The sequence below is a fragment of the Callospermophilus lateralis genome, chromosome 4, assembly GCF_048772815.1.
Source record: "Callospermophilus lateralis isolate mCalLat2 chromosome 4, mCalLat2.hap1, whole genome shotgun sequence".
In the NCBI taxonomy this organism is placed as follows: Eukaryota; Metazoa; Chordata; class Mammalia; order Rodentia; family Sciuridae; genus Callospermophilus; species Callospermophilus lateralis.
In genome coordinates this window covers 55,580,868-55,608,071 of record NC_135308.1, presented here as the reverse complement: position 1 = coordinate 55,608,071, position 27,204 = coordinate 55,580,868, and the positions used below count along the sequence as shown (strand labels likewise).

Below are 27,204 nucleotides of genomic sequence, written 5' to 3'. Positions count from 1 at the left end.
GTGTCACTCTTTCAGATCACATCTTGGTATGCTTAACTCTGTGACCTAAAGCAAATAATATATCCCCCTCCCTTGGCCTGCAAGCAAGATTTTTTGTTCATGTTCTGAAGGGGCTTGTCAATGAGTAAGGCAGTAAGAAAAGGATCACAATGAGTATAAGAATTTTGAAGCTTCAAAAGTCATAATGCTGAGATTGCATCTGTAATCCATCTAAGCAATTCCATTTGACCTTGAGTCTGGCAGATTCCAAGAAAGAGGAACTGAAATTGAGGGATAGGAGCACTAAAGTATATAACATCAATGCATGGTCCATATAGGCATTTTCTATGGGACCCAAAGGTTGATACTATCTAGAATTCAAAGGTCCAGGGCTTGGAATTCTGCATGGGAGGAGAGCTGGCCTATTAATTGGCTTTCTCTTCCTTCTAAACTGAATGGTTTCATGTTTGCTGTTTTTTTAATTTTTTTTTCCATTTATAAGGCTTAATAATACAACTACCTTTTTCATTCTCTTATAGAATATTAAGAATTAGAACAGGAACATGAGAAGTCTTTGTTGTGGGGGGTGGGGATACTGTGGATTTAACCCATGGCCACTCCACAGCTGAAATACACCCCTAGCCCTTTTAGTTTTTTTTTTTTTATTTTGAGACAGAGTCTTGCTAAGTTGCTGAGACTGGCTACAAACTTGGGATCCTCCTGTTTTAGCCTCTAGGGTTGCTGGGATTACAGGCATGTGCCACCGTATGAGAACTCTGGCATGCTATCATAGCAGCAAACATTTAGGTGTAGTGTTTATGTACGTTCATCTGTAGATGTGATTGATCAAAGGTCAGAATGAGTGAAGCACAGTTACCACACTGCTAACTACCCATATGCTAACTACCCATAGGTAACCCTGGTCTCAAGTAAGATGATCTCTCTCAAAGCACCTATCTCTCTGCTCCTTCCAAAGGAATCTCCTCCCCATCTCATGACATGGTGCTGCCTGTTGCTGAGGAAAACCTCTAGCTCATCAATTACATACCGTCTGTGCCCAGTTAACCAGAATGACTGATCAGGAACCTGCTATCTGGCTTGAAATCTAATTGTCTTTGATAGTTCTGTGTTTCCAGATTTGTTTATAAACTGGAAAAATCTACAAATTGCAGACCATCTGTACATAACACTATGCTAATGATGCAGGCATCCTGAAAATGCATAAACTCATTACCTCAAAGTAACTAGTTTCTTCACTATACCTAACTGTGATTATCCATCCGAGCCCAGCATAGGGAATCTTGATGAAGAATTGTTTCTCTGAGGGGTGAATGTCTCCAACAACCTTCAGAAACATTCTTCTTCTCTGTCAGGAGAGGGGACCCATTAGCCTGAGGTCATTTGGAGCAGTGATACAGAGGTCTGTTAGCCTCAATGTGGTCAATGTATTGATCCCATAATGCTAATTAGAAAATTTGTATTGCTTTTGTTAAGAGCTTAATTAGGGATTTCCAGTGTTGGCACCCTCTTGTAAAATAATTTCTGAATGCAGCGTCTATGCACACTCTTATAATACTTGCAGAATACTGTGTACAGGTCAAAAGTTGCCTGATGCCTGCTAGTCACTTCCATGAGAAAGACATGAGGGTAATCAATAACACCTCTGAACCAGAACATTCTGAAATGGGTGATCCCAATAATGGAAATGAATTAACTTCAGGGAAGGGCATTGAGATTCTCTTGGTGATTGTGTTCATGAGGGAACAGAAAGCTGCTGCACAATGGTTTTTATGGAGAAGGCGGGCAAATCAACATCTGACTCATGAACATGCTTTATTTGGTCCTCACATTATATTTTATAAGACCCGAGCCATCATGCTTGAATTGAGAAATATTACATTAAAAACACACACCTTTGGCTTCTTGTGAAAAATAGAAACTCTGGCCCCACCGGACCTGCACTTTCCCATGGTGACGACACTTGTTCTCTGACCAGTGCTAACACATGTTCACAGGTCTTACGGTCTACATTTTGCCTAAGTCACCCCTCTCCCATAATTCCTGACACTGAGGCTAAGTATTTCATAAATTTGAAGACCAGTATGATGCATTAAAAACCAAAATGATTTTTGAGCAAAAATGAGTTCATTGTCATTTTTCATTGTGTGCTATTTTTTTAAAGAAAGACCTATGTCTCTGTCTAAAGTGGGAATGCAAAAGGAGACAGAAAGTGCCATGCTTTTTTAAGAAAAATGAGTATGAGTTCATTCCTCTGTGGAAATGAAGAATAGTCTCTTGTCTTTAATATGCAGACAATGCACATGGCTATCTTGCACACTGTGCCACCTCACTAATTTATATTACCTTCCTGGCCATCAGGAATACTACAATTTGCAACTTCTGGTGTAGAGAATGTGAGCATGAATACACACACACACACACACACACATACACACACAGGTGTGTGTGCATGTCTGTGTGTGTGTCTTATTTATTACACTATTCTACATTAGGAGCACTTAGCTCATCAGAAATGTTTTAAAGATTCTCTAAGTGACAAAAGCATAAATCTAAGTACAATTTGTCACTTTTATAAGCTCTGAAAATACCAAACTGATTTCCTCATAAAGATCCTGCCATCAGTTAAATGGATAAACTATTAGGTTAAAATAAAAAACAGCTCCATAGTTAGGACTCTACTAATGTGCTGATTGTTTGTAGACATCATTGGGTTGATGGACCTCAGTTGTGACATTATGAACACCACGTATACCGGAATATAATATGGAAACCTAGTAGCAAACCACAGGGTGTGCCCATAGTATTGTGGATGAGAGAGGGGCAGGCTGTAGAGCAGAGCCGGCTCACATAGCAGCATAGGCTGTGAACTGAGCATCTCTACGGGCATCAGATATATGCAGAGAAGGTGTGCCTCCTCTTCTCTGGAGTTACACAAACTGGGTACCCTGGAGTGGCCCAGCTTAGGCAGCTTTGGTCCCTCCCATCTGCAGCTCAGAAAGCCTCATAACTGCATCAGGCTTAAAGTCTTTCCTTATTTATTCATTTTTCATTTGGGGCTTTCAGATAAGTTTTGAATTTAAGAAACTTTCAATGGCTAAATATAAATTTGAAAATTCCTGTACTACATGAGAAATAAAAGGGTGTTTTTTTTGGGGGGGTTGGGGTGGGGTATTTTGTTTTTTGTTTGTTTTTGTTTGTTTGTTTCAGATTACAAAAGCTTTTCCTTAAAAATTGTGCTCTATATATGTAATAAGAATTGTAATGCATTCTGCTGTCAGGTATTTAAAAAAATAAAATCAATTAAAAAAAAAAAGCTTTTCCTTAAAAGTGCCACAATTACCTACTTGGAAGAACAGTTAGCTCTACTTATGACCTCTGTGAACATAATGTGTTTCTTCCTATCTTTTAAGCATGTATGTGTTTGTGATCGTATTTTGTTTTACAAATTTGAGATCACACTAAACATACAATTTTATATTTTGACTCTTGTGTTTTATCAGCATTTTCTGTGTTTTCACTTGTTGAAATCATAATTTTAATGCCTGTATAATGCTATCATATTGATAAATTGTGAATTACTGAAACAAAACTTTATTCTTTGGCATGCCACTTTGACATGCTTCATTTGTTTTCTTCCTTTCCTTTTTCCTTTCTTCCTCCCTCCCTTCCTTTCTCCTTTCCTACCCCAAATAATTGAATTTGGTTAAATCCTCATTTGCATTTCTACTACTTTCTTTTGGTAAATTCCTAAGTTCCTAGTCACAAAAAATATGATAAGTAATAGGTATAGTGATGTAATAGGTATTACTATCTTTAAGGTGGAGATAAGTATTAGGAAAACTGTGAAAGCAAAGTGGGTGAGTAGAAGGGGCTTCCTTTTCTAGAAAGGGCTCCATCTCTGATCTGAGCCCTGAGTAGGAAGTGGGAGAAGCCTGGGGAATGCCCATGGGAAAGGTCTTCTGGGCAAAGAGATCAGCAGGTATCAAGGCCCTGAGGTTGGAACTTGCGTTGAATTTTCTTGAAGAGAAAGGAATCCGGTATGTAGGGCTTCACTGGAGTGTGCCTGGAGTTCCTAGAAGGATCTGAGGTGGACATCTGATAGGGAGTGGGTCTGTACACAAAGGACTTTAATGAGGCTTGGGAAGAGTTTGAGTCCATTGAAGGATTTCTAGCTAGAAAGTGGCATTCCTGGATCCCTTGGTGGTGAATTGGGTGTGGAATGGAAGCCACAGACAGATCCGTTAGTAAAGACATAATGGTAGTGCAGCAGTAGCTGAAATAGCCTTTGTCTTCTCTCCAAGAAAAAATCAAACTAGGAAAACAAGAAAGTGTGGAGAGGGGTGGTAGCGACCTAGTATACCCTTTGCTTTTTTCTTAGGAAGCACCTCTAGGATGTTGTTTAGCTTTTCTGTTGTTAGTGGTGTAGAATACTATTCAGTTATTTAATTGTCATGTAGTTTTGTTGTTATTTTTAATGAAGTGTATATTCATGTTTACTGGGATGGGATTTTGTCAAGTTAAATGAGTGTTTCAAACATTCATATTATTCTTATCATATATATCACTTGTGTGAATCTGTTATTTATCAAATTTCTGGCACATGCTTTCCTAGTTTCCTGGCCTAGTTTGCTTCATGCATGGTTTATTTTTCTGTAAGTTTTCAATCCGAAGCCAAATCTCTGCTGGTGACTGTGGCTTTAATCACCCCTGGACCCAGATTCCGTTAGGAATGCTTTCTCTCCTTCCTAGGTACTGGGACTGTCTTCCTTTCAGTTCCCAAGGCCACTTCCCACAGGACTCTCTGCCTGTCTACTCTCTATGAATAATTTATCTGTGGACCAGTGTCAGACTTCCCCTACTTCCTGGCCAGTTGTTTGGGAAGAATAAAGAAGAATGGCAAGAGGACGGGGAGAGCCTTATAAATGCTACAAATAGCAAATCTCGGGAATGAACAATTAGCAATTCCCGCCTGGATTTGTGAGCCGGAGGAGAATACAGGTGAAGCGACAGCCCTCAGACCTGTGTGGTTTAGACCTGGTTGTTCTGTCCAGTGACCTGGGCGTGGTGCTGACTTCAGAATCTAATTCTACTGGCCTTACAGGAAAATTTTCATCTTAGAGGCTGGTGATGGTGTTATTTTCTGGTGAAGACATGGATTTACTTATTAAATGTCAGATCTAGGAGAGAAGGGGGCATTTTGGTTTTGTTCACATCACTTTACACAGCACTCAATACAACCTCTGATAGTCAAAGAATTCACATATTTGTCAATAACTAAAGGAATGACTCTGAAATATGTAATGGTCATGAGAATGGAGGACATTGTGTCACAGAGGTGGGTCGGCTGTGGACTGTAATCTGTTCCACTGCCCTGTCTTCTCCAGATAGCTGTGCTTCTGGACTCCATGCCATTATTAGTAGCTGCCCCTCCAAGTTGGAACATACTGATGTCCACAGCGATTCTGGTTGCTTCTAGGGAGATATGCTTTTCTGTTTCATGGTCCTGTACCACTTGGCTTTTATAGCTCTCTTTTGTGTTCTCCTGGAGGCCTCAGATCTCCTCTTCTGACTATTTGACATTATTTCCTTTTTCTCAAGTTGACTTTCCCTGGGTAAATTTGGAGGGTGATGAGTTTAGGTATCTAAACTCATGAATGAAGTGGTATGTGGGGTAAGTATTGAAGGATCATGATAGATTTTCTTGTGATAAGTAAATTCCTTTTTATAAAGACCAACAGGCCATCATTATAACAAACTGTTATTATAACAGATGCCACTTGTTTACTGGTGGTAAATTAGATTTTTTTTTTTTACATTTAAATACAAAATGAAATGAAGCATCCTATTCTATTAGCATACCTATTGGGCAGCATGTGACAAAATGCCCCCTGGTGCTTATGTTTTTATATGAGATCTGTTTGGAGTAGTCACTGTCATTGCATGCTATGATAAATTAGTCTTTACACGTCTGTTAAACTATTGTGGCTTACACATTCTGATAACTAAAGCTAAGCGGTCATGGCCAAAGAAGAAATATCCGGTGCTGCCAAGATGGCACTGGAGAGTTGCAATGTTACCTAGATTTGGAAGCAAAGGACAAACAGGGAAGGAACAAAGATCACACACAGGAGGTTGACGTGCTTCATGAAATGGGTGCTAAGTTTACTTGACCAAGAATGACGATTTGGGGAGCAGAAGACTCCCATCTGACTCTTCCAAAGGTGTCTAAGGAGAGAGAAACTTAGTAAGGGTAGGATCCAGATGGAGCTGGAGAGAGTGCAATAGGTTCTCCAGGAACAAGCTCTAGAGATTGAAATAAATCAAGAACTAGCCTCTGCTCAGAGAATGGAGGAGATGGTCTCCTCCAGCAGAGAGACTGGGCCTTACATGATAAGGTGCATAACCCAGAGCTCAAATGTCTGCTGAATCACTGGAGGAACAGTGTAACTAATCATCGAGAAATGGATCTTCAAATCTGGAGAACACTAGGATTTGAATTTGATTTATGTGCCTATCATTACTCAAATCTGGATTACTTTGGCCTTTATACAGTCTCACACCTTTTTTAAAACTTGTTTAAATACAAACATATTGCCTTAAAATTTTGTTCAATAAATGGCCTCTCAAAACAAAGTATAAATTCAGCATGTGTGTTGGTTCTCTGAGCTCGATTTTGGACCAGTTATTGAAATAGCAGCAGCGGCAACAGCAGCAGCAGCAGTATTGTAATGAAATAAAATGAAATGACCTAATTGCAGTCACCTCTTTTCTCTCTTCCATTGTGTTTTTAGAAAAATGGGTCAAAGTCAGTAGACTATTTGTGTTCTTTTCCTACTTTCAGTTTATTGAGTATCCATTTCCTGAATAGAACAAGATTTACTAAATAAAAAGAATAAGATATGGAATAAAGAAAAAAGTCGTAATTATACTATGAGTTAGGTACATCCCTTTTCTGCACACCAGAACTAATCACCTTCTGATTGCAGAAGAGTTATTATTTTTTTTAAAAAAAATAACTTATAAACCTTTCCTTCCTGTAGGTGGAATGGCTGAAAAATGAAGAACCCATTGACTCAGAACAAGATGAGAACATTGACACCAGGGCTGACCATAACCTGATCATCAGGCAGGCACGACTCTCTGACTCAGGGAATTATACTTGCATGGCAGCCAACATAGTAGCCAAGAGGAGGAGCCTGTCAGCCACCGTGGTGGTCTATGGTAAGACCAGCCCAAAGGCCAGGAATGGATAGGGAGGGCAGAAGGCAGAAAAGTAGAGAGATGTGTATTTCACTAAACGTTTCCCTGCTTAGAGCTGAAAGGACCTGGGGGGCTCTTCACTCCAGTCCTCTGTCCTGCCTCCCCCACTTGGCAGGTGAGGAAACCTCCCTCTTGCTATTGATGTGCTTGCTGTTCTGCCCAATATTGGACTTCAATTAGATAGTGACATTTCCAGTCTCTCTCCTTTAAAAATAATAATAAAAGTTGTTTGTTTTCTTCCATTTTGCTTATAGTTTAAAAGCCTAATGGGCAGCTTCTGCTTCTCTCCATTCCCAAACCCGGCGTCCACCCCCCCCACCCATTCCCTCTGCCAGTCACTTTCTCTCCTGGCATATGAAATCACCAAAAACAAACATTACTATTTGCTGACTATCTCAGGTATTATAGAAAAGAAGTTCCCAGATGTTTAACTAAAGGCATTCCCTTCCATAATAGAAGAGCCTTGGGATTTATATTCAAAGCACTTAAAGTAATAGAAATTCAAATGCTGATATTTTCTTCTTATACTTTGGATTTTCAAGTGCTTTAGAGATCTTTTGATGAAGTCTTTCTATTTTTCATAATTTCCCCCCACAAAGCACACTCTCTAGATCCTGCCTAAAACAGATGAGTAGATTGAGGGGTAGCAGAGGTGAGGCCCAGGCTGCCACACCAGTCTCTTGGTCCCCAGATGCCCAGCTCACAACACCTGGCACAGTGGCTTGCACATAGTAGGCAATCAGTAAAAACCTCTCTCCTTTTTTTTCTCCCCTCCCCATTTTTGTCTCTCAGTGAATGGAGGCTGGTCTTCCTGGACAGAGTGGTCAGCCTGCAATGTTCGCTGTGGTAGAGGATGGCAGAAACGTTCCCGGACCTGCACCAACCCAGCTCCTCTCAATGGTGGGGCCTTTTGTGAGGGAATGTCAGTGCAGAAAATAACCTGCACTTCTCTTTGTCCTGGTGAGATATACGCAGATTCCCTTTCCCTTCTGATCCACCAACACTATTAAGCTGGTGTGAAGCAATCAATGTAACCTTCCTTTCCAAAGTCACCCTTTCCCAGGTTCTAAGGATAGAGCCTTTGTCTAATGAGGGACTCATTGTAATGGCAACATTGTCAATTCAATACCCCTGTTCAGTGTTTTAGGGCATTTTTTTTTAATACTCAGATGACTTCATACACTCATTATCAGTAAGCCAAATGCTCTTTGAAGCATTTATACTACCATTGTTTGGTTGGGCTAAGCCACCCCCTTCTCTCCTTGGGTTCTCCCTCTTTGTGGCATGTCTTTGTATAACAGTAAGCAGGGACTAGTTTGTTTTCTTCAAGCACAAAGGATCAGGTACCAAACACTTGACCTTTTATCAATTTTGGCTTTGTATTTATTTATAATACAATTGGCAGGGATCATACACTTCTCACAGCAGTTTATATTTTACCTTGGGTAGGTGTTTGCCTTTCTTTCTGAAAAGAGAAACCTCATTTACCAAATGTGTCTTTTATCAGTTCTGTTCTCCTCTTCCTGGCTGTAACCCAATTCATACAATGAAAAGTAGATGAAATGGAAGATGGCTTTCTTTATGGAAAGCATATCCTCCCACTGAGAAATAAATTGATCCTGCATCTCATATGCACTACAGAATATTAACTCCAAGGACACGGGACCAGAGCCTAAAATTTCAAACTTAGTTGCACCCAAAGCTAAGTTGAGGCTCTCACCAGCAGAATATTCTTGGAGTTTCCTTTTGGACTCATGTTCAATAAACATTTATTGAGTGCTTACTATGTGCCACGTACTGCGCAGAATATTTTTCTATGTAATGTCATTTAACTCTGTGTTGTGAGTTTTATTATCTCCAGCTGATAGACTGGTCATTGTACCCATATGATTGCCCAGTGTTGCATCACTTATAAATTGGTACAACCAACTCAGGGACTCAGAAATTTTGCCTCAAGTTCACTGTTTTTTAATCTTACTCTACTCTTGACTAATTGCTTTAGATTAAAAATTGTGCTACCATAACCCAAATAAGCATGGTTAGACTATTCCTAGGAGGTAATGGGGCAATTGTCTCAAACATCTGCCCTAATCTCTAGGGTTGATTTTTAATGGAATTAAGTTTAGTTTGTTCATTTCTACATGCAGCAGCAATCCATGACCCAAGAAATTCTATTTATGTAGGTCCTGGCATCTTGGGGTTTGACTGACCTGTTTTAGTTTAAAGTATCAGTATATTTGGGTTTAATTTTTTAATAGTATAGGGACATTTAGGGATAGAAGATAGTTTATTTTTATTTTACCCTCTGTTCTCAACTGTCAACCCACAAGGCAGTAGCTGGTTACCAAGGGCTACTGCATAGTTCACCTGTCCATCTAAGATGCACTTGAACATAAAAGACTGGGAAAGAATAGATAATGTCCTTATTAGCCAACCCAAAGATACTGGTCATTCAGCTGCTTGCCTAAATTCAATAACTTATCTCATCCTGAAATAGTAAGAGAATTATATCACTGCATTTTTTTTTAGGAAAAAAAACAGAGAGAGAGGATACACTTATCTGTGGATTTATTGTTATTTTGGTGGTGATTTCTTTAAAATCCAGTGCTAAGGACAGCAGCAGCAACCCTGGAGGGAGTCTCCTGACAGCTGCTTCCTTCTAATGATGGTTTCCGTTCTTTTCCTTTTGAAGTGGACGGAAGCTGGGAAGTATGGAGCGAATGGTCCGTCTGCAGTCCAGACTGTGAGCATCTCCGGATCCGGGAATGCTCAGCACCACCCCCGAGAAATGGGGGCAAATTCTGTGAAGGTCTCAGCCAGGAATCTGAAAACTGCACAGATGGTCTCTGCACGCTAGGTAACACCTTCTGTTTAACGTCTTCGGTGTTTGGTGCATGATGTCCATATATTCACATATTTCAAGAAAGGATGACACAACCATTAACTGGGTTAAAATAGTCAGCAGGAAGCCAGATAACCAGGCACAAAAAAGCAAATAGGTAGAAAGCATACTAACATGGGGCGATTTTTAATTTTTATCATAATCTAATCAGATAGAAAACATTTAAGACTATCAGTAGCTACCACTTGTGTTTGGTGAAATTCTGGTACTGACCACTGTGTGCTTAGAGTTCTCCAAGAATTTTGCAGCACTATAAAGCATTGAAGTGTTCAGAGGCCAGGATTCCTTGGTGAAGAATGTGTGTTGCAACTGTATCTTACAAATGGTGGGGGATAGGGAGACCTCTAGAGGTGTGTAGCTTCATGTCCCATTCATCAGACAGGGTAGAAAATGGCATGATTGTTTCAAAACTTCTAAGCCTTTGCTTTATTCCCAAGAGCAAACTGTTTTCATCTCCAAGTGACTGTATGCCTGGGTTAAAAGGGAGGAAAAAATATATTCAAGGAGAGTCAGGGGTTTTTTGTTTGTTTGTTTTTTCGTGGCCCTAACCAAGCCACTTAACTTCCGTGACTATAAGTACCAAAAGTGATGATAGCCACTTTCAATTACTATCAAGGCAAAATGAGAAAAAGATATATTGACATCTTTTATGGCACCAAGTTGGTGCTCAGTAAATATTAACCCCTCCTCCATTTCCCACTTGGATGAGCTGAGGTATGTTGATTTTACTTGGATCCTTTAAAAAAAAAAAAAAAAAGAAGAAGACTGGGAACATACATATTTGCTGGAGCTAGTTTCCCTTCTTGGAAAACTCATGGGGTGATATCTAGAAAAAAATATAGCTCAGTAGTTTGAGATCTTTTCAGGAATATATGTCACTTTTTATTAGGGAAAATGACAGTATGTTGAATTTCTTTTTGTGCATCCATATGACTGGGTACCATTGAAGGCAAGCACATGCTAACTGTTTTGTGTGTTCAGAATAAATCTGAATGGGTTATTCATCGTTTAAAATGGTTAGAACATTGAAACGAGTACTTTTTATAGTTCATTAATTTTTTTCCTCTTTAACAATTTTTATTGGTGTATTACAATCATGCATAGTACTGGAATTTATTATGCCATACTCATTCATGCACATTTGATCAATCTCACTCTCCCTTCCCGTCCTTTTTTTTCCCTTTCTTCCTCCCCCTGATCTACTTGCTCTATCCATTGCTCCCATGTGTTATTATTATTATTATTATTAGTAGTAGTAGTAGTAGTAGTAGTAGTAGTAAGTGTATCATAATTAGTGTATAATAATTATATATACAAGCAGGATTCATTGTAGTATGTTCACACATGGACATAGCATACTTTTGTAGATTTTGTTCCCCGGTACTTCCCCATGCCCTTCCCTACTTCTTCCCTCTTAATCTTCTTCTACTCTGTTATTCTCCCAAGCACTTATTAATAACCCACAATGCCTTTATTTGCTAGTGAAAGCACTAACTACCCTGCACGTGTCAGACACAGTGCAAGGGGCTGTGACAGAAGACAACACAGCCACCAGTTCCAGTGACGATAGAGCCGTGCTCACCAACAGATTCATATGAGCATTTGTCTTCTTCAAAATGCCTTCCCCTGTCCTGTATAGAAAGAAAATGAACACCAACTAAACAGCAAGATGTTTAAGGAAATGTGTTTCTGACAATCCTTCAATACCATTAGATTTTTCTATAAATACACCTCTGAGATAGGACTGATTTTTTTTACTACTTACTGTATTTTTACTATTGTGGCCAGCACTGAGAATTTATTGGCAAGTGTTCATCCTACTTGAAAATCCTAGGTGACAAACTAATTAGGGTTCTACAGACAAACAGAACCACCAGTCTACAAAGAAAACCCGAGATAGTGCACAGTGGAGAGAGATTTATTATAAGAAATTGGCTCATACATTTATGAAGTCCAGCAAGTCCAAAAATGCAGAAACAGTATTCCAGGTCAAGTCCAAAGTAGAACCAGGAAGACCTGATGTCCCAACTTAGAGGCTGTCATATGAGAAAAGCAGATATGCCAGTTCAGAGACTGTCAGAGAGAATTCTGTGTCACTCAGGGTGGAGCCAGCCTTCTATTCTATGATGGTCTTCAACTGACTGACTGAAGCCCATTCACCTCTAGAGGCCAAACTGTATTACTCAGTCTTCGAATGAAAATGGAATACTCTCACAGAAATACTGAGAAGATAATGTATGACCAAATATCTGGGCACTCCATGGATCACTCAAGTTGACACATAAAATTAACCATCATCAATGCATATGTTCTTGTGAAATTCAGGAAGCTTAGTTTTTCCATGAAGCTACTCATGTCCCTAGTTCAGGCATAGCTTTAAGTAATTCATTGATTTACTGAATGGACCTCTCCTTTGGGTATTGGCCATGTATGGTTTTAATCACACAAGTACTTTCTTGAATATTCTGTTGGTGTTTTCCCATAGTGGAAATATTTAGGAGGACAGTGAGGTTTGGAATGTATTCATCATTGGAGGTACAATCTTTCCTAAATTCATTCCTCTCAAGTTGAAAATGCTATAGGAGCCTTCTTCTTCTTCTTTTTCTTTTCCTATTCAAGCTATCTATTCATTCATAATTCTCTTTTCCACATAAACATGCTTTTTCCAGTTTCCTTGCCTGTATAGTATGCATATGAGGCTATCTATCAAACATGTTTCAAAATTTTAAGAGCTATAGTGACTTAACTTTCTTGAGGGAGAAAGTCTATGTGATCATAAATGTGAATGAGATCTGTTTGCATATCAGTGGGAACAGAGTACATTTATAAGATCCCAATACCAGGATGTAGTATGTCTTTCTAGACAGAAAGTGGCCACCAACATCAACAAAAATGAGTAACATTTTACTATCTGTAGAAGCACCAAACAACAATCCAGTTAAATGATGCCAGCAACACTGTGTGTTCCTCCTGGGTACGCTGTCAGAGTTCTCTTGATGAAAATAGCTGCACTTTCAGGATAGAGCTCCAGCAAAGGATGGCTTTGATTAAAATAGCATTTGGCAACAGCTTTATGGAACAGTGGCTTTATTGAAGGATCTAGGTCAGGTTACAATTTGGGAATTTACTTCATCCTAATTTTTTTCCCTTTAAAATACCAACATGACCTTAAAGCAATTCCTCAATTTCCACTTTCTCTTGGAGGTTTGACAATGACATTGCTTGGCTCTTGGATGACCTACAATTCTTTGATTTTGTTTAGCCTTCAACAGAGTGTCTGGGTTTCTTTTGCTGTCCCTGAGGGCTGAATTTCTCCTAAAGATGGAGCTGCCAGCTCTGAATGATCACTTTAATATTTGGGTGTGATTGTTGCTTGGTCAGTTGTGACTGAAGCACAGAACCTTAGTGTCATGCTATCACAGATGGCCACACCTAAGTGCTCTCAACAAGAAAACAAATGCCCCAAGACTGGTGAAAATAAAACAGCACCATTCTGGCCAGTAGCAGTGAGTCTATGGGTCCAAACTGCAAGCATAAAGTAAACCTCTGATCCCTTTATGCTAGAACATTGATTTTCCAGAGAATGAAGATAATTATGGAGTGTGCTTGTCAAGAAACAAGAATTTGTGGATCCAAGTTCTCTGAGTGTAAACACCGGACTCAGTAGCTTTCTGACCTGAGCAGAGCAGGTCCCTTCTACCTGCTGAGCAGAGCAGCTTCTGTGCCCTGAGAATCATAGCCAGAGCTGAATAACCTGCACGTGTCTCGCTGACAGGAACAGAAAGATGAAAATGATGGGGTGTTTAGTTTGATCCTCAGGAATAAGAGAAGCCTTCTCCCTCTCTCTTTATTCCAGTAGAAATAAAACTAAGGGATTTGGCTTGAGAAGATGAAATGGATCTGCCTCAGAAGGGATTAGTGCCTAGATGTGTAGCTTGGCTAAAGCCAGAGAAATGCCACAGGGACTGCAGAGAGGCAGTCTTCAAGGCTGAGCTACCTGAGAGCTCATCTGTCCTGCTTGTCAAGATACAGCAGAGGTCAGTTCAACATTGACAGTTCAGAAACTGAAATATCAGTTAAAGGGTGGTTTGTTTTCATTTCTGATGGGAACATTGATAAGAAAAGTTTGAAGTGACAGTCTGGGAAACCACATCAAGGATAAAGGCATCTATACAATAGCAAGTTCAAGTAAACATTCCCAAGCTACCTCTAATAATCTCACCACATTGTCTGTTGAAAGACCTACTTAAATGACCTAGAGGAAGCAACTGAAAAGGTGAACCTATAATCACACGAAAATAATGGCTGCTTTGTTAAGCATTTTCTCCTGGACCAATCTAAGCCTCATTGTTATCTATTACCATAATTACCTGAGTCCCTTCCCTATATTTTCTAGGGTACTGAGAAAGAGAAATTTTATACTGGAGATAACTCAGAGTATCTGAAACAACTCTTCCACTTTTTTTTTTTTTTTTTTTTTTTTTTTTGCCAGTGGTTTTATGGATACTGATTTTGCAGAGAGGATCCTAATAGATAGATACCCCTTCATCAGAATAAAACCATCAATTCTTTTCTTTGGACAAAGATTCAGAAATTCATACTTGACCTATTTTTAAACTTTTAGTTTAAGATAAGTTCATATTTTAGACCCAGTTCAATTGCACAATCGACTAATTATACCATAAATGCTACACAGTAAAGAAATGGAAATGTCATCAATAAGATAACATGCTCACACAGTGCATTCCTATTGTCACCAAGTATCTTACCGCTTGCTAATTCTCCCAAGTGTGGTTTCATTATTAAAATCCCATTCCCATTCCATTTATAGTACATAGTAGGTGCTCCTTCATATGTAAAGTTTTTTTCCTAGAAATACACAATAGCTTGCCTTTCTGCATAATAATCAATGGATTAATTCAGAGTTGTTCTCAAGTATACCGCATAGCAAATGTGGATATAATATTGCAGACCCACGGGAGTAATAAGAATGTAGACGTGGACCTGTATGAAGTCATTAGCAGCTTAGCAACAGTCTCTTCCCCATGCCCCAGTAAATGCTTTCCCACTATGGGAGCCCATAAGAAGGCCAGTGAGTAACAAGCTTTAATAAGACAGAGTGGAGTGGCTCCCAGACTCCAGGTTCCATTGTGCTTAATTACAAAAGAAAATAAAGCAGAGTGATGGCAATACTCAGATGTCTTAATGAAAGCATTCTTGTAAATTCTACAAAGCTAATAAAACTGTTTCTTCCTTATGATAAGAAGACTTGCACTAGAGTGACATATCCAGGGGAGAATTGAGGATAAAGAGGGTAGAGAATAAACCATATACAACAAATCACCTTAAAATTCATCCCCTTTGTTATCCGCCCACTATAGACTTTTCTATTTGTAGGCCCTTTTTAATGAAAACATAAAGATGTCTGATTGTTTTTTGAACATTATCCCCCTTCCAAATAAACATTGGCTTCCATCCATTGGGCCATGATTGATATGTATTTCATAAGCTCTTAAAAGTCTATGGCCTTCTTATCAACCAGCTCTGAAACACTTAAAATGCCTTTTGTCATGCAGGACATTTTCCCTTTGTCAGGTCTACTCTTTATTTCCTCATGGATCTGTGCTACAGGTACGTAGTCACCACAGAGTAACCTAGGTGATGATTGCCTTCTTAAGTAATAGAAATCAAGGCAGTTGTGCTGCCTGCCTCTTCACTTCCTCTCCTTCTATTTACTTTTTTGTCCCCAACATGTTTCAGTGTCTTTTTCTACTCTACTTGTGTTCTTTGGGTGGCATTAAACAGGAAATGCTATGCTTTGTTTTAAAAACCATCTCTGGAAGGTTATTTCTCAGGCACATCTGGTTAGCTTTGTTCATTTTATGAGAGGAATCAAAATCAAAGCTCCACTGTAAATAGGGAGGACCCTGAACAGGAATTGAGGGAACTGGAGAACAAGGTGCTGTATCTTCATTTCTTATGAGTTGGGAAAAGGACAAAACCAAAGATAGGTATTGACTCTAAACCAGGGATGTGTGGAGCTCAAGTGTCCATGAGGCTGGGCCTGGGTTGATTTAGCATTCAGAAGTGAGGCTACGTACATACGTAGCCTTCCAGGTTCCCCTGGTCTCTGAGTTGAACCTGATTACTCTCTTTTTGAAAGATCAGAAAGGGACGTGTACCTAGAATTAGGATAAAGGAATGATTGGAGCCAACTAGACTTGAAATAAACTGCATAGATAAAAGACAGGTTGAATAATCTGGGCTCTGTGATCAGATTGCTTGAGTTTTCATTATGAAGACAATACTATGAGCAGGAATATCCTGAACAAATTTAATTTTTAAGCCTAAATTTGCTCATCTGTAAAGTAGAATTCTTAATAATAATATGTATTATTGGTGGTTTTTCTTTCTTTTTTTTTTTTTTTTGAGAAGATGAACCAGTTCATTCGAAGCACTTAGCATCCATAATATGCACTCCATTTGTGTGAATAAATGATAATAATAACAATAGTATGTGTGTATGTTTTCTAATAACAAGATATCTTTTTTTAACTGGGAATTTAACCCAGGGGAGCTCTACCACTAAGCTACCCCCCCCTCCGCCCTTTTCATTTTTAATTTTGAGGCAGGGTTTCATGAAGTTGCTGAGGCTGGCCTCAAACTTCTGATCCTCTTGCTTTAGTCTTCTGAGGAGCTGGGATTTATTGGCATGTGCCGCTGTGCCTGGCCTCTCTAATAAAGGGAATTTTATGGCAGAAAAAAAATATTTTTATCCCTATATATCTATATATACATATATAGATATAGTTATATATATGTTTTCCACACCTTGAAAAGTATCAGCATGTGAAACTTTAGATATTTTGTTAAAATATTTCCTGATAGATCCGATTAATACAGTGTTTCTAATGTAATAAAATGTACTTGTCATTAAAATAAATGAGACACAAATTATATTTTTATGCAAACCAATTCTGAGCAGTAATTTGAGAAATACTGCCAACTGTAAGAAAAAAAAAATAAGAGAACCCTAACCATTCATGAGGATTCTTTTTTTGTTTGTTTTTTTTTTTTTTTTTTTGGTGGGGGGGGGTGTGCTGGGGATTGAATTCGGGCACTCAGCCACTAAGCCACTCTCCCCATCCTATTTGTATTTTATTTAGAGACAGGGTCTCACTGAGTTGCTTAGCACCTCACCATTGCTCAGATTGGCTTTGAACTTTTGATCCTCCTGTCTCAGCCTCCTGAGTCACTGGAATTACAGGCATGTGCCATCAAGCCTAGTCCCATGAGGATTCTTAAAATTTACTGTCACACTAAAGGTTCAAATTCTTCCCTAGCATTTCCAGCAAGTAGCTGAATGAACAGCTCTCAATTTCCCAGCCTTCCTTTGTCCAACAGGTAAGGATTTGGTCCTTAGCAAGAGACAGCAGGTGATCTATAGGGTACCAAACAGTTCTAAAATTCTTTGATTCTTACTAATAGTTAAAAATAACTCAAGAGGAAAGCTCAGGAGAGGGAAAAAGAATTTCCATATGGGCCTGGATGATCCACAGGTGAGAAAATCAGTCCTCAGACCATCAACAGTGGAACACACAGATTTCCCTCATTCATAAGGAAAAGTGTTTTCTAACAACCTGTGACAGAAAGTACTTTTTATAAAGCAAACTCTAATTTGTCAATTTCTATGCAAAAATTCTCTCTTCCTGGAGTGGATGGGTAGCAAACCCCAAAACACACAAACTACTAGACTGTACAGCAATCTACAGATCAGAGAATCATCGTGCTGCTGCTCTGATTCTGGAATACTGAGTTGTAGCATACCCAGAACTGTTCTCATTCCACATTGTGTGTGTGTGTGTGTGTGTGTGTGTGTGTGTGTGTGTGTGTGTGTGTGTTGCTGGAGATTAGACCTGGGACCTCATGCATGCTAGGCAAGTGCTCTGTCATTAAGCTATATCCCCCAGCACTTTCTGTTTTAGTTTGAAATAGTGTCTTGCTTTGTTGCCCAGGTTGGCCTTGCATTTGCAATTCACCTGCCTCATCCTCAGAGTAGCCTGGAATACAGGCTGGGAATCATCTTTCCCAGCTTTCTTATTCCACATTTTAAGATCCCCAAATTAACAATATTGGCATATTTTGTCAGTTCAAAGATTTAGCTGTCAGTAGCTGCTGATAGCCAAGGTCCCTTGTAGTCAGGAAGTTTTCAGAATTTAGATTCATCATATAAAGAATTAGTTCTGTGAATCACAAATTCTACACTGGAGGTGTAATTAGCTCAGGATTCAACTATACAAAACTCTGGGTAAGAAATATTAGTCTAGACTAGAGAAAGATTTAATGTCTGAGATCATAGACTGGTTGGGCTGTAAAAGAAATGGCAAGAACCCAATCAGGGAAGTGATTTAAAACTGAGTAATCTACTCTTGTAAAAAATTCAGTGGCCTCTGGGGTGTGCTGAGCAAAGCGAATTAATAGAGATAGAGGAAAGCTCTTTGTTTTGATTTCACCTTTTCTCCTTAAATTACAAATTAAATACACATGTCTCTTCAAGATCAGTGAGAAAGGTGATACGTAAGTGGAGATATTAACTTCATCGATAGACATTATCATTCACTGCATTAACCCTGTCTTCCTAGTTCTCTAGAATGATGGCATTATAATAACCTTGCTTACATGTGTTTGGTACAGGACGATGTGAGTGTTCTGTGTTCAGAAAATTGCCAAGCTTATGTAGAAAGCTATCATAGGACAGGAAAAAGAGCTCTGAACTAGGTGTTATGAGTCCTAAGACCCCAGTTCATGGGTTTCATTAACCAACACATGACCTTGAGCAAATCAGGTGGTACTATACTTTGTGTCCATATCTGTAAAATGAGGAATGTAAGCATGATGACCTTTCAGACTCATCCCTGCTTAAAAACTTGAATTCATAATTTTATATCTTCAATGTAGCTCTCATATATGTGTATACACACATATGCTTTCACACATGGAATATATATATATATACATGATAAATATATAATATGAAAATAATCCGATATATTTACAATATATACATATATAATAATACCAATGCTTTCAGATAATGTTCTTTTTAGTCAGTTCTGAGAAGCTTATCTAATTCACTCACAACTGAAATGAGCCATTTGAGAGATCATTACACAGAGTGAGGGGCAACTTTTAGATAGGAAACAAATCGTCCGACCCCAACAAAGGAGGTGGCCAGCCTCACCTGGGTATTGACTCATCAGATCCTCCTTAAGGGACTGCTGCTACAGACCCTTCAATGTGAAGCCAGTGTGTCCTAGGAAATACATAGGAAACTTACAGACCTGCCTTCATACTGCCTGAGATAGAAATAACATATGAGGCTGAGCAGCAGTGATCCATTTGACAGATATTTACCGAGTGTCTGCTATGGTCCATGCACTGTTCTAGGTGATGGGATAGGGAAGCCCGATGGACTGTACATACTCATGGCTCTGTCTGTAATGGAAGGTGATTTGTGACTGGCATGTGCACTGAAGAAGCATGAAGAACAGGCTGGGAGTCAAGAGTCCTCATTTCACAATTTCTCCTTGGGCAGTTTTTATAAGCAGGCTTAACAGACTGCCTGTGGCAGTTGTTAATTATTTCCTTAACCATTGGTAAATAGTCATTATAACAACTTCACTCACCCCTACCATCCATTCCCTACTCAGACCTCCTTTTTTCCAGCAAGTAACAGGGCAATCCTTGGCACCGCAGGAAGATACTGTGGCCCTACGTCAAGGTTGGAACTTTTGGGGAGGATTATTTTTACCAACTTTACTGAGATGTAGTTGACTGCTGAAAGTTGCATATCGTACAACTTTGTGGCTTCATATATGTCAACTTGTGAAATACTCATCACAACTTAATTAGCAAATCCATCCCTTGACATTGCCTCCATTTTATTTGAATATATAGTGAGAACATTTAAGATCTACCCTCTTAGCAAACTTCAAATGCTAAATATAAAATGATGAACTCTAATCACATCATTGTACATTAGATCCCCAGAACTTCTCTGTCTTGCATAACTGAAACTATACCCCTTGATCAATACCTCCCCATATCCCCTACTCCACCCCTAAACCCTTGGCAACCGCCATTTTATTCTGTGTCTGTGAGCGTGCTAATTTTAGATATATAAGTGAGAAAATGCAATATTTTCTTCCTGCAGTTGGCTTATTTCACTTATCATAATGTTTATATATGTGCATATTTATATATATAAATGTTTATATATTATATATAATGTTATATATATATTGATATATATATATATACACACATATATATGTTATTCCATATCTTGGTCATTTTGAATAATACTGAAATGACCATGGGAGTGTAGATATCTCTTCTGTATATACTTTGTTTTGATATGATGTTTTTGAATAATTTTGAATAATACTTTTGCCTTAAAAGTAAGTGATCAACATGACAGTAACCAATAAATGATTCCTTTAAGCCTAAATTATGGACTCTGGACACTTTTGTTCGATTTTGAATACGTATATATTTCCATTGCAGATGAAAGCTAAGGAATCAAAGCAAAAGAGTTCATACACTAGAAAAAGGATTTTAATATGTATATTCCCTTAAAGCATAGTTGGAACCATTGTATTTTATCACTTTGAGGCCAACTGCTGATAAGAAAGTCTTGCAGACATATGCTTAAAAGTGTTTGCAGCCACGCAGGAACTTGTTTTATTCTGGGTATCCATCACAAAAATAAACTAAAACACAGAATCCATGGTAATGGATAAGAGATTATAAAAATTTAGTGTGTTTCTACATATGTGTGCGATCCTGTGGTACTTGTCTGGTGGTGTCTGGCTTATTTCCCTGAATAGAGGCTCCAGTTCCATCTATGTTATTGCTAATGACAGAACTTTCATCTTTTTTTTTTTTTTTTATAGCTTTACACACACATACACATCACAGAATAGTGGTTACCAGAGGCTGGGGAAAGTAAGGAACAAGGAGGAAGGGGAGAGGTTGATCACAGAATACAATGTTTAGTGAGAGAGGAGAAATAGATTCTGCTGTTCTGTTGTACAGTGGAGTGACTATACCTGATGTATTGTATATTTAAAATTAGCAAGAAGAGAGAATTTTGAAATGTTATCACAAAGAAATGATAAATGCTTAATTAAGGTAATGGACACACTGATTTCCTGATTTCATTATTATACAATGTGTACATTTATTGAAACATGATATTGCAATGCATAAATATGTGCAATTTTTTGTGTCGATCAAAAATAAAAATCAAGCCAGATGCGATGGCCCACCCTTGTAATCCCAGTGGCTTGGGAAGTGGAGGCAGGAGGATCTTGAGTTCAAAGCCAGCCTCAACAACTTGATGAGGCCCTAAGCAACTCAGTAAGACCCTGTCTCTAAATAAAATACAAAAAGGGGCGGGAGCAGGGGTGCTGAGGATGTGGCTCAGTGGTTAAGTGCCTCTGGGTTCAATCCCTGGTATTAAAATTTTTTTTTAAATTTAAAATGTCATTAAGATATACAGAAATTTAAATGATTTGGCTCAAGAATAAAATATGCAAACACCACTTGTGAGAATTGTCATTATACACTTACTTGACTGAGATCCAGAATTTGAAAGAACAAAGGGGAAGTCTGCATGTTCTAAATATACACTAATCATGTGCTTTGGCAAAGGGCAATTCCAGAAGGTCATTATGATCAGAAGTGACATCCAGGAGCCATCTGTTGTTGTACCCTCCTGACTCCACCTAATTAACACGATAGGATCATGCACAATTCTTAGGTAGAGAGTGTCAATAGAGCTGTTTTTCGTTTAGAAGTGTGCATGAGTTTTATTCAAGTGGGTGGTTTTTCCATTAAACCCTGGAATTCTAGTAATCACCCAAATTTCTCTGGGGAAACCAGTGATTTCTCTAGCATACATCATCAAATGGAAAACCCTGAGAGGGATCTCTAAAAACTTCGTATTCTCTGTATTTGTCCTCTCTGCATCCACTCAGATCACATTTTAACAGGTGCATTAGTTCTTGTGATGCCTGTTTAGGCTGGAAAGCTGGTGGGGAGTCAGGTGGGAGAGAGGAAGCTGAAATTGCATTAATCTAGTAACAGGTGGGATACACAGAGTCTCTGAAGAGTCATTCTGAGCACAGTCTTTAAAAGTGAAAAGGAAAGAAAAACACAATGAAGAAACTAAAAAGTTAAAACTAAGATGGGCTGTTTTATACTCTTTCAATTTGTCTGTGTCTTTGATCATTGGGAGAGGTTTAGAGTATATACAGAAGCTGGTGCACATTCTACTGCCTAAATGAATTTTCGACACCCAAAGATTAGAATCCACTCTTATCATCTTGGGTGTCTGCCTGACATATTCAGAAACAGTGATGTTGCCAATGCAAAGAAGTCCTTGTGTTTGTCTAATTATCTTCTACTACTAATACAAGGCCAACCTGCCAGACCCTGGGTTTCCTGTAGCCTTGGATAGCATGATACTGGCTCTTAATTATTTCTAGTTTCAGGCAGAGATGGAAAGAAGAATAAATGAAACACACTGGTAATCAAGAATCTCAACCTCTTTACTACCCATCAGCAAATAAAGAAGCAAGAAGATTTTAATTTCATTTTCTTCGTTTTTCTTGCTCAGACTCTGTGTTTGCAATGTCACATTAAGCATTTAAATATGATTTACATGTTAAGGACCTGTAATTATAAAAGTACAAAAAATATAAAATGACATTCACGTTCAGACATGGGAGTGTTCATGCAAAGGGAGTGATCACTGAAGATTCTAGGAAGGAATTGGAAATTGATCTGTGCCTTAGAGGCAAACTTTGACATGAAGCACTTGGAAGGACAAGGGCATCCCAAGGTGGGCAAAAACTTTTATCTGGGACTAGAGAATTGATAGACTTATCAGGCATGTGCATGGAAACTAAGTCCTGCTTGGGATGGTGAAGATGGGCAAAGCATTTGGTCTTGACTTGAGGACTGTGTGGAATCATGGTAGAGTCTTGCATCTTGCATGCTGATTCTAGAAAATTATTGCAGCACATAAGGAACTAGCCAGAGAATGGACTGAAAAGGTGAATAATCCCACAAACTTGAGAATTAACTCCTAAGCAACTTAAAAGTTCAAAGAATGTGGACGATAAACTCAAATAGAACAATTAAATATACCTTTTTGGGATGGGAAAAGGTTTCAAAGAATTTGATCTGTGAAGAAGGAAATAATAAAAGTGGTCTTTGGAAACAAAAGAAAAGAAGGCTAAACACTGACTATAATAACATGATTTGAATTGTTACCTGGGAAGTTTTAGTGGCCCCATGTCTGAATCTTAAAAATGACACATACTTTTTATCAAATACATCAGTGCCATGTTCAAAACCAATGGGAGCAGATTTCAAATCATCACAACCTACAGCTCTCGAGGAGCAACACCTCCCCCCTCACTCTGTGGGTTGGAGATTGAACCCATCTGTCCCCATGTGCCATCTCTCCTCTGGCCTCCTTTAGGGCCCCAGCATGTGGGCTGCAGGCAGCTGGCCACATTTATTCCCCAGTACAGGCTGGATGTAGGTGGGTGGGTAGGGGTGCAGTTATAAAGAGCTTCTGAGAACAATGGATGCCATGGAAATGCTTTGGGAACATCGAGTATAAAAAAGGAAGCCCCAAATTAAACAAAAGTAGAAAGAAATGAATCATGAGTGTAAATAAAAGGTAAATTGTTCACTCTCTCTCATATAGATATATACCTCCCCCTGTCACACACATACCACACAAAGTGATATTTGCATTCGGCAATAAACAACAAAAGCAAACTGCAGAATAATATATGACAGTTCCATGTTTTTTGTAGCTAAAAACAATAAACAACTGACAATTTCATGTAGTTTCAAGATATATATTTATCAGCATTTATATATGATTAAACATACTTATAAATATATATATTTCCCTAATATAAATATATATTTTATATTAGGAAAAATATAGGCTTATATATATATAATTTAATGGTTATCTTCTGGTGGTGAAATTTTTTTGTCTTTGTGATTGTACTTTTTATTTTGGATTCAATAACTGCTTGGAACTATGTAAATAATAGAAATAATTCTCAAAGAAAAAAATGACAACCTAGAGCACTATTAAAAGCCACTTTTTGAATCTTTAACTTTTAAATACAAAAAAAGATTATAAGATTAAGTTGCAATTACAGATCATCGACTTCCCTTTACCTGAAGGTAGCTGTCAGTATATAAGGTAGACTCGGTGAAAATTGTTATGATTTTCCCAAACCACAGCTCAGCTGCCGTGGACTCAAAATTGTAGCATTTCTCTGCCTGCAGGACACAAAAGGGGCCCTCCTGGGCCTATCTGTATACCCAAAGGCCCCAGGGAGGCAGAGACTAACTGAATTTGACCATGCAGAGCCCCAGGTTTGTTGCCAGGAAGTGGCAATAATCACAAAAACACAAACCCCAATTAATCAGGAGCTCTTGGAGTGGGGCCCAGCCATGGGTATTTATTTTAAAAGCTCCCCAGGTAATTCTAAATGTGCAGCCAACATTAAGAACCATGGCCCTAATGGACTAATTTACAAAGGGGTCATTTAAATACGGCCTTTGGATAGAGGTAAAATGAAAGCAGAGAGGATTTGGTTGACCAAGGCCAAGTTGTTGCATGGCCTTGAGCCTTGTGAGAAAATGATTATGCAAACAGAGTAACAGAACATTGAATGTGAAGTGGGCAGTTCTTGCAAAGTTAGAGAGGTCAGTGGGTGGTCCTCCCTAGTGCCCATAAACCGATGTCAAGTCAGACATTTCTAGTTAGGAAAATGCTCTGTGGTGGCAGCTTGCTGTCAAGGTAAAGTTATTTCACAAAATGCAGCAGAACCCAATTTTGATGTTGATGCCATGGGACTAAAGCTGTCTTGGGCCCCAGAGGCCTCTAGCCTTTTCCATAAGAGGATGCACACTAATACAAGAGACATGCTGGACTTCAGCACTAAGTAGCAGCCTCTTGCATGATTTTTACTCTGATTCAGGGAATCATTTTAAATGCATTCTTTATTTTTTTGTTGTTTTCAGATATACATGACACTAGAGTGTATTTTGACATATTATACATACACGGAATGCAACCCACTCCAAACTTTATCCCATTCTTGTGGTTGAATGCATTCTTGTGGCCTATGTGTCTTTGATTGATATCCTACAGATAGATGTACAGTAGGTGCAGGCAGCAGAGCCCCTAGTGGCCTTCTGGTTTCTGCCCCCCCCTTTTTTTTTAAAAAAATATATCAGGAAACTGAAGTTTTGACTTGCCTGATCTTACAGTAAGCAGAGGCCAGGTGTAGACCCAAATTTAACTTTCTTCACTCAGGTGTGCCCAAATCTTGCTAGAATTTCTCATTTGGAGTTTTGGCTTGTCCATAGCAGTAGCACAAATAGGCATTTTTTCACTCTGAATAGATGATGATCCTAATAATCAGCATCATGATATTCAGGTATTGAAATTATATTATTAGCTTCCATTTATTACAGTTATTAATGTCAAAATATGTGCTAGCCCTATGCTGCATCCTTACTATCAGCCCTCAAGGATTATTTTTATTCCCATTTATCTTCAAAGAACACTGGGGTCTCACAAGAAAAATGCAGATACTTCAAGATTTCAATTCAGTTCTGACCCCAAGAGTCTGCACTAACTGCACAGTACCACAGTGCTCATACCCATAGCACCAGAGCTGGGTTAGAGGGGAAAGTGCCCCTCTCCTGCCCTGTGTGCCCTATGGCCTGATTTCTCTGTCTCTGGATATTATAGCCCCGTTCCCTCTTTCTTCTTTCATAGCTATACCCAGTGAAACTCCGTGACCCTGATTTTTTCATAGCCTAACTTTATTTGATTTATTTTTCTGGGGAGCAGTTATATATCTCACCTGTTTCTAATGGAGTTTTATTTTGCTACCTGGCATAATCTCCATTTCCTGTGGTTCAGAAGGAAGAAAATACTGTTACGCTCAGACAGAGTTCTAAACAGATGTTCTACATGTCTCCTTGTGTGGTTGTAGCAATGCATCACTTTCAGACACCTCAGCCCTAGCCTGCCAGCATCACTGTGCCCATGCCAAGTGCTTTGAGATATCCTGCAATAAGCAAAATCTGAAGCTAGGTTAAACCCACCAAAGTCACTTCATTCTAATTCTTGAGTGTATTAGCATCTGGATGTCAGGAGGTGCCACCTGCTCTTGGGAAATTTCGTGGTGTTGATTTGGTACAGTAAGGGGAATGCAAGGATTCAGTTTTTAAGAAGCCTGACTCTGTGAAACTCATACTGTCATATCACCATACACAAATTATTATCTTTCAAAGGAATTTTTTATTTTAGAGAAAATTCTGCCAGAAATTACCCTCAGCCATCTCGATTTCCTCTTCTATTAAAAAAAAACGGCTCATTTGCAAGTGTGTAGTTTACCCACAACTTGTAAAAGCTACTTCCATAACCTGTCAGATGGCAAAATACACAAAAGCTATATTTAAACCACACTGCATTTGTATACTGAAAAGGCTTTCTGTCAAAGTCAGTATTAAGTGCAGGAATGGGTTAGGGTAAGAGAAACTCCATGGAGACCTCTGGATATAGTAGTTTATCTGCCTGGAAGGGGATATGGTGCAGTCAGTCAGATAATATTTATGAAGTTCTCAAATGTGTAGTGTGCTAGATTTGATTCAGTTAAAAACATAATCCAAAATGACAGTCTCACTCCTGGTGGCTCACCTTCAGGCAGATAGAGAAGGGGACTACAAGAGGTGACCTTTCAAGGCCCTTTCCCGTTGTGTGATTCTGTGAGGAATAACAACAGCCTGGGTCCCTTTGTCTAAGAGTATCCCACATAAACTCTAGGAAGGAAATGAGGATGGGGGGAGCACCATGAGATCTTCCACAATCTTGGCATGGCATTGAAGGAGAGTCCTTTCCAGTTTCTGCATTGTGGTGGAGCTGT

At 38.9% G+C, this 27,204-nt stretch overlaps 1 protein-coding gene across 10 annotated transcripts in view; it reads left to right on the top strand.

Moving 5' to 3' along the window:
• Unc5d (unc-5 netrin receptor D) overlaps nucleotides 1-27,204 on the top strand; it is a 508,406-nt gene that overhangs the window by 397,828 nt on the left and 83,374 nt on the right. For 5 of the 10 annotated variants that reach the window (XM_076852496.1, XM_076852494.1, XM_076852495.1 and 2 more), the window contains exons 5-7: nucleotides 7,041-7,221; nucleotides 8,053-8,220; nucleotides 9,953-10,117. In XM_076852496.1, coding sequence (XP_076708611.1) covers nucleotides 7,041-7,221; nucleotides 8,053-8,220; nucleotides 9,953-10,117 — 514 coding nt within the window. The remainder of the gene's footprint in view (nucleotides 1-7,040; nucleotides 7,222-8,052; nucleotides 8,221-9,952; nucleotides 10,118-27,204) is intronic. The other 5 variants (XM_076852500.1, XM_076852498.1, XM_076852499.1 and 2 more) reach the window with 1 other exon arrangement.